Source organism: Anser anser (genome assembly GCF_964211835.1).
Source record: "Anser anser genome assembly, chromosome: 9".
Lineage (NCBI taxonomy): Eukaryota > Metazoa > Chordata > Aves > Anseriformes > Anatidae > Anser > Anser anser.
In genome coordinates, this window is record NC_139729.1 from 19,192,779 (window position 1) to 19,200,790 (window position 8,012).

General features: G+C 62.2%; 1 protein-coding gene across 1 annotated transcript; it reads left to right on the top strand.

The window, feature by feature from the left end:
- Positions 1–468: 468 nt before the first annotated feature.
- CHRNG (cholinergic receptor nicotinic gamma subunit) lies at positions 469–5,111 on the top strand (the record flags this gene model as incomplete). Its single annotated transcript, XM_083848311.1, has 12 exons — positions 469–667; positions 955–1,094; positions 1,262–1,306; positions 1,482–1,591; positions 1,699–1,854; positions 2,114–2,211; positions 2,977–3,180; positions 3,399–3,513; positions 3,809–3,923; positions 4,213–4,417; positions 4,506–4,639; positions 4,724–5,111. The coding sequence occupies 12 exons, from the start codon at positions 469–471 to the stop codon at positions 4,889–4,891; spliced, it is 1,689 nt and encodes a 562-aa protein (XP_083704437.1). The 3' UTR covers positions 4,892–5,111.
- Between the last annotated feature and the right edge of the window lie 2,901 nt (positions 5,112–8,012).

The window sequence follows — 8,012 nt, forward strand, 5'->3', positions numbered from 1 at the left end:
TTCCCCGGCTCAGCAGCGTCAGGCCAGGGCTCCGGTTTCAGGGGGCACAGCTGACGTCCCCCCTGCCGGTGGTGGCCTGGGACAGCTGCCACATCCTCTCCGCTGAGCCAGGAATGTGCTGCTTCCCCCGACATGGGGCCAGGCAAGCTTCAGACCCTTGGGGTGGGCACTGCTCCCCAGGCCGAGCTGAGGGGACCTGCTTGCCCTGGGGGCCACCAGTCACTGCTGGGGGGACACAGGGCACCGCTGGAGGTGTTTACAGGGGGCACCCCCTTTCCATAACCCATGGCTGTGTGGGTTTCCACTATGGGGCAACACATCCCTCTTTGGGGGACATGGGGGAACTGAGCCCAGAGCTCATTTTGGCCCCAACCCCACTTCCACACCCCACCAACGGCACAAAACGCCACGGGAGCTGCCCAGCACACTGCCATCACTCTGCTGGTGGTGGGAGGGGGGGGGGACAGGATGAGACACGGGCTGCCTCCCACCCCTCCCTGTCCCGCATTGCTGCTGGGAGCAGCTGACGGGGACGGGGACAGCTGTCCCATCCCGCCGGGCGCCAGGCCCAGAAGGTCGGCGTGCAGGCGGCCGAGCGGAGCCCCAGCCCCTGCGCCCTACGGCTCCACCATGCGCGGCCTCCTCCTCGCCCTCTGCACCCTGGCAGGTAAGGGGTGCCCACCCTGGGGTGGTGGCGGGAGTGCTGGGGGGGGCGCCCGGTCCTCCCCTTCCACCGTCTTTGTCCTTGGGGGCTTGTCACCCATGGGTGCACAGCTCCATGCACTCTCCCCCTTGGGGTGTCCCCATGCCCTGTTTGCTGGGTACTTTCAGCGGTGTGTGCACCCCCTCCCCATGCACACCCCCCCCCCAGCCATGCCAGCAGCCCCCAGGGGCAGCACCAGCCCCCCCATCCCCACCCTGGGGTGCCCCCACGGCGCTGCGTGCCCCCCCCAGGCGTGAGCTGCAGGAACCAGGAGGAGAAGCTGCTCCAGGACCTGATGACCAACTACAACCGGCACCTGCGCCCGGCCCTGCGCGGGGACCAAGTCATCGATGTCACCCTCAAGCTCACCCTCACCAACCTCATCTCCCTGGTGAGACCCTCCCCCAGCCCCCAGCACCGGGCAGGAGCATGGACCTGGGGTGCTGGGGTGGTGCTGCAGGGACCCAGGTGGCCCTGGTGGGATGGGATCTGTCCCCATGCAGGGGGGCAGAGGTGGGCAGGGAGCTAAAGCCACCTCCTCCCTTCCTTGCTTGCCAGAATGAGCGGGAGGAGACCCTCACCACCAACGTCTGGATCGAGATGGTGAGACCTCAGACAGGACCCCCCCCCCGGTTACCTTTACACCTCGTGGTGGGCTGGCACCGTAACCCACACCCCCTTTTGTGGGTGCTCCCTGCTGTGCCCGTTTTGGGGACAACACAGGACAGGCAGCCCCGGGGGGTGCTGTGACCCCCCCCTCTTTGCTCCCCTTGCCCAGCAATGGTCCGATTACCGCCTGCGGTGGGACCCCAAGAACTACGACAACATCCAGCTGCTGCGGGTGCCCTCCACCATGGTCTGGCTGCCCGACATCGTCCTGGAGAACAAGTGAGGCCGCTCCGGGGTGCAGCAGGGTCACCTCCCCACACGCAGGGTGACAGCCGCCCCGTGGGCACCGTGTGGGGCTGAGCCCACCCTTTCCCCCCCCCCCCCAGCATTGACGGGACGTTCGAGATCACGCTCTACACCAACGTGCTGGTGTCCCCCGACGGCAGCATCTACTGGCTGCCCCCCGCCATCTACCGCAGCTCCTGCGCCATCCACGTCACCTACTTCCCCTTCGACTGGCAGAACTGCACCATGGTCTTCCAGTAAGCACCCTGCGGGGGGGTGGGGGGGGCCCAGGGGGACAGGACCCCCGTTGTCCCCAAGGCAGGTGTCTCGCGATGAGCCCCGGAGCGGGCGAGTGCCACCAAGCTGTCCCCTGCCACCCCGTGACCACCAGGAGGTGAGGGGCTCCTGAGCCAAGCCAAGTGGCCAAAAAAGCAGGAGGTGGCCAGCGGGACCTGGTGGCACTTTTGTCACCCCCTTCCCCGGCTGGCCTGCTGCATGCCACCTGTCCCTCCCCAGATCCCAGACCTACAGCGCCAACGAGATCAACCTGCTGCTGACGGTGGAGGAAGGCCAGACCGTGGAGTGGATCTCCATCGACCCCGAGGCCTTCACAGGTAGCCCCACGCCCCCCCAAAACACGAGCAGCCCACCCTGGGGGCGCCCAGCGGCCTGCTGCAATGCTGCTGGCTGCCAAATTCAGGGCGGTGGGGAGGGGGGGGGGAGAGGCTATTAGCAGCCCTTGCCATTACATGGGTACTTAAGTTATTAGTGGAAGCGGGAGCGGGGGAGAGATTTGTTTTTCCAACCCCCCCGGCTCGCGGCTCTCACCGCCTGGCAGTCCCTCCCGGAGAGCGCTGCTCCCGGCAGCTTGATTGATGTTGGGAACGTAGCTGTCACGGCCAAACGATGACGTTTTCCATCACATTTTAATTGCATAGTGAAGGAACAAAATGCTTTTCGGGCGGAGAGATTTATTTTTTCATTACCGGCCCGAGCTGCGATCTTGATTGGGAAAAATCTATCGCTCCCACAGACGGCGGGGGAAAACAACGCGCCTTAATAAAGCGTCACGCTCGGCTTCCCCCACGGCTCCCCGGTGGCAGGGCACTGGGGGGGACTCCCAGCCCCACACGTAACTCATCCTGGGAGCCCCTGTCCCCGAGGGACCCCTGGTGCCCCGTCGGTTCCCCCTCCCGTAGCTTTCAGGGGTATTTTGGAGCACCCCTCGGTGCTCATCGCCCTCCTCTGCCCCCTCATTGTGGCCCTAGCACCTCTCCCCACGTCGTGCCCAGGCCTCCTCTTCCTCCCACCCACGCTGGGTGCTGGCAGTGTCCCCAGCGGGACACGAGGACTCACGTGGTGACATCCCTGCGTGGCAGAGAACGGCGAGTGGGCCATCAAGCACCGCCCTGCACGGAAAATCATCAATTCGGGGCACTTCACCCCGGACGACACCCAGTACCAGCAGGTGGTCTTCTACCTCATCATCCAGCGCAAGCCCCTCTTCTACATCATCAACATCATCGTGCCCTGCGTCCTCATCTCCTCCATGGCCGTGCTCGTCTACTTTCTGCCCGCCAAAGGTACGCTGGTGCTGTGCTGGTGGTGGGCACCGGGATGTTCATCCCCAGCTGCTCCACTTCAGAGATATTTGGGGTTTGGGATGAATTTTTGGGTACCCCCGGGTTAAGCTGCCAAACAGGACTTGGTTGGCTCATTGTTGGGCAGGCCCTTTGCCAAAGCAGCGCCGTGCCCACGCCGCTGCCCCCCGCCAAGCCTCCCCTTTGTCCCTCCTCGGCAGCGGGCGGGCAGAAATGCACTGTCTCCATCAACGTGCTCCTGGCCCAGACCGTCTTCCTCTTCCTCATCGCTCAGAAGGTGCCTGAGACCTCCCAGGCGGTGCCGCTCATCGGGAAGTAAGTGACACAAGGGGATGGGGTCACTCTGTGCCAGCGGGGGTGTCTGGGTGCCAGTGCCCGTGGACAGGACCCAGGCATGGAAATCTTCCCTATCTGCTCATATCCTGGGCAAATTGCCACAGCAGGAAGGGGAGAGGGAGCCAAGGCTCACAGGCAGGACGTTCCAACCCTCCACGTGCAGTGACACAGGGCTACCGCGTGCCAATGTCCCCAGTTTCCACCCCAATCCCCACTACCATAGCTTGTAGCCCAGCGGCCGCATGGCAGCTGAGGCCCTGTACCCCCTTCACAGGTACCTGACCTTCCTCATGGTGGTGACGGTGGTGATCGTGGTGAACGCCGTCATCGTCCTCAACGTCTCGCTGAGAACGCCCAACACTCACTCCATGTCCCAGAGGGTGCGCCAGGTACCTGCCTCCGGCCCCCTGGCCCTTACACGTGGGGATTAAGGGGGGGGTGTCTGTGGTCTGCCCTACTCCGTAGGCATGCCTTAACCCAAGGCAGGGACCCCCAGATGTCCCCAAGGCACCACGCTGCGCCACTGCCCCCCTCTAAGCCACTACTGAGCTCTGGGGAGCAGTTGGTGCCCGGTGGCACAGGGGCGCTCTGGGGACAATATACTGGGACCCAACTGCACCCACTGGGTGCCCTGGGTAGTGTCGGGGGACCAGGACCCTGGGGTGACTCTGTGCCCAGGTGTGTCTGCACCTTCTGCCCCGCTACCTGGGCATGCACATGCCGGAGGAGGCGCCGGGGCCACCACGAGCCTCCCGGCGACGCAGCTCCCTGGGGCTGATGGTGAAAGCCGATGAGTACATGCTCTGGAAAGCCCGCACCGAGCTGCTCTTCGAGAAGCAGAAGGAGAGGGACGGGCTGATGAAAACCGTGCTGGAGAAGATCGGTGAGTGCCCCAGGCGGGCTGGCGTTTCCCCTGGGTGATGTGCCAGGTTGCTGGGTGCTCACCGGTGCCTCGGGCCGTGTGCCCGCAGGCCGTGGGCTGGATAGCAGCTACGCTCAGGACTTCTGCCAGAGCCTGGAGGAGGCAGGCCCCGAGATCCGTGCTTGTGTCGATGCCTGCAACCACATCGCCAACGCCACGCGGGAGCAGAACGACTTCAACAGCGTGAGTCGGGGCCGGGGCAGCACGGGGGGGTGGGCAGGGGGGGCGAGGACAAGCCCTCAGCGCCCCCTCGATGCGCGCCAACAGGAGAACGAGGAGTGGATCCTGGTGGGGCGGGTGATCGACCGCGTCTGCTTCTTCATCATGGCCTCCCTCTTCGTGTGCGGCACCGTCGGCATCTTCCTCATGGCTCACTTCAACCAGGCGCCCGCCCTGCCCTTCCCCGGGGACCCCAAGCTGTACCTGCCCCAGTGACACCCGACAGCCCCCTGACACTGGCTCCATGGACGATGCCAGGGGCTGGATGTCCCCAAATCTACGTGCCTGGCTGTGGGTGCAGCAGCTCCTGGAGCCAAGCACAGCGCTGGAGGGGGACCGGGGTGGCAGGGCTCTGTCACCCCCCTGCTGCGGGGGTGATGGGGAGCACACTGTGGCCGTGGTTGTGCTGAACGTGGAAGTAAACCTCATGGCAGTCTTGCGGGCTCCTGTGGCTTCTTTGTGCCCGCCGCTGGGGTTACCCCTGGGGGACAACCCCCCGTGAGGGCTGGCACCCAGCTGGGGACAGACACAGCACCGCCTGCCACCTGTACATGCTGGCCACGGACCTCTGAGCCACACGGCCCTGTCCCAGCGCCCCGTGAAGGTGCTGAGCGGAGTGACAAGGGGGAAACAGAGCCAAGCTGCCCGAGCAGTCGTGGTCGTGCAGAGGGGGACACGGAGGGTGAGGGAGCCCAGTGGAAGAGCGCCCGAGGGCTGGTGGGGATCCCAGCTCTGTGCCCCCCCCTGCTGCTTACCTCGTGGCTGCCAGCTGCCTGCGTCTGCTCCTCTGTGCTCCAGCTCGTGCTGCCCGCAGCCAGCTCCGGGACGTGCCGTGCCTCCACCAGCCCGGCACCAGCTGCCTCTGTTGCTGCTGGAGATGAGCCGCATACTGCAAGCAACCGGCTGCTGGCGCTGCCAGAGGTGAGGGCATGGACAGAGGGGAGAAGCGAATGCCCAGCAGCTGAGACATGACTCTCCTGGGTGCTCACAGCCTGGTCACAGCCAGGAGCCATCCGTCCGGCTGTGCCAGCCTGCCCCGTGCTCTCTGCAAGGTGGCTTTCCCTGCCCCGTCCCCAGAGGTGCATAATGCACAGAAACCAGGTGGACCCAGACCTCCAGGCTGGCACCAAGCAGCAGGGATGGCACCCACCGGCCTGGGCATGGGCACAGCCCCCTGGCTGTGATCTGGGTGATGTGACCAGGTCCTGGGGCATGAAACTCCTCCAGGCCATGGCCATCTCGCTGGTGAGTGGCAGCCCTACACCTCTGTCCCCCCACAGCCACACACAGTGATGTCCTGTCCCCAGTCCCACGGTAGCCGAAGGGACCGAGTGCCCTGGCCTAGCGTCCCCAGCCCTGCGAGCTTCCCCACCATCATTCCCTGAACCGGACAACCCCAGCCCAGCCGTCAGCTCCTGCTTGACCAGCTGTAGGCAGACAGCCAGGGTTCGCAAGCCTGCCACAGCTCAGCACCCCCTGGGGAAAGCAAAGCCCTGGGGATGGGCTCCGTAGCTTGAAGGGGTTCAAAGTGCTGCTGGTTTCCTCAAAGGAAACTACACAGGGGTCTGAACAAGTTTAAGGGCAGACAAAGCCTTCGGGATGAAGAGAGCAGGGAAGGTCAAGACTCACCGCAGATTTGAGGCTCCTACTCAGGCTTGCTATCAGAAGAGGATCTGAAACCTCCTTCTGACAGAGGCTGCTTCCCCTCCCAGACAACCCCGTGGCTATCTTTTCATCACTTACTGGCAGGACACAATAGATCACAACCCAAAAGCACTGCTCAGGAACCAGTCTGGCTCCATCCCTCCCCAAGCCAGTGGAAGCACCAAATCCAGTGCTTCGCATCGATCAAAGAACACCAGTTTTCTTCTGCCCTCAAGAAGCCTCATAGCATTCAAGAGGGCAAACTCCAGGTCCCAGCCAGCTCGCTCCCTCAGCAAGAGGAACTGGTGCTGAGTTCCTCCACAGCTCAACCACAGCGGCAGCGGGAGGCACAGCCTCAGGGGAAGGGCTCTTCTGCATCTCTCTCGCAATGAGTATTTAAGGGCGAGCACAGCAGGACTGCAGCATTTTCAGATTTAATAGCAAGCCTGCGCCCATCAGCACCAGCTTAGACGCAGGGCATGAGAAGCAAGAAGTGGGCGAGTACATGAAATAGCAGAGGTGGACGCGACACGCAGCTGGGCACAACAACAGGACTAAAACCCTAAGTGATGTCATCTGCAAGAAGCTAAACGCGCTGTGGATAAAAGGAGCCTGCAGCTAGTATTTCAGCCTTGCCTTGCTGGGCTATTTTTGCTTAGATTGCCAAAATGTAATTACAACTAAATCCCCCTAACAAATACCAGAGAGCAGCAGGGGAGAGTTGTATTTAAAAGGAATTTTAAGTAGCAGCCGTAGTAGTACCTGATCACAGCAGGGAAAACAAACTGCGCCTGGGAAAGAGCATTTGGTTGAAAGCTGGTGGGAAACAAGCGGCAGGAACAGGAATAGGACTGTGGGGTCTCGAGAAACACTAAGAGTGATGCTACAGCCAGGGAAATTGCCTTGTGCTCCTGTCCAGCCAGATGCCAGCAGGCACAAGCTGTGTGGCCATGGGGAGCAGGCAGTCATCAGTCACCGTGCTACTGCCTCGGACCGAAACCCTCAATGTGGAAAACAAAGCCCCTCAGAAGAATACTTCAGGCTGTCTTCTCTGCCAGTCCTGGCTGCTTTCAGTCTAGGCTTCAATAACAACACAAGGAATTTGCAGTTGGAGTCGTAAGGCTGAAGGTCTCCTGATCCCCAAGGCTGATATTTCTCCCCCAGGGGCTACTGGTTCTGCGGTCACTACCAAACTGGCGCCGGCAGCCCCTTCTCCCTGGGGCTGAGGAGTGCCCAGGGCAGGAGGTGTGCCCCAGCTCCGGCCAGAGCCTCCCCCTCAGGCCCAATGCAAAGGCTCTATTCAAAATGAAAGGCAATTGTGCTATTCCCCAAGGAAGAGCGGAAAGGCTAAAGTTGTTAATGAGTACAATTAGTGTTGTACTCAAGCAGAATCAGAGGAAATAATTAGCTCCTATTGTTTCTGTGGCATCTGAACTGCAGCCTTGCTGTCTTTCCAAGCAACAACCTCCCAGTCCAGCCTCACCCCAGAGGACAAAAGACATGGGGTCACCCTCAGTCCCTCTTCTGGTCACAGCTTCCACGCAGCAGCCCAAGCCATCACCCTCTTTTGCTACAGCCACTGGGGTCCAATTTCCCAGACGGCTGGAGAGTTGCAGACCTCAGCCACCCACAGAAGCACGCGCAGCCCTGCACTCAGCTTTTCCTGATGGTTCTCCACTGAGACAGTTGGAAT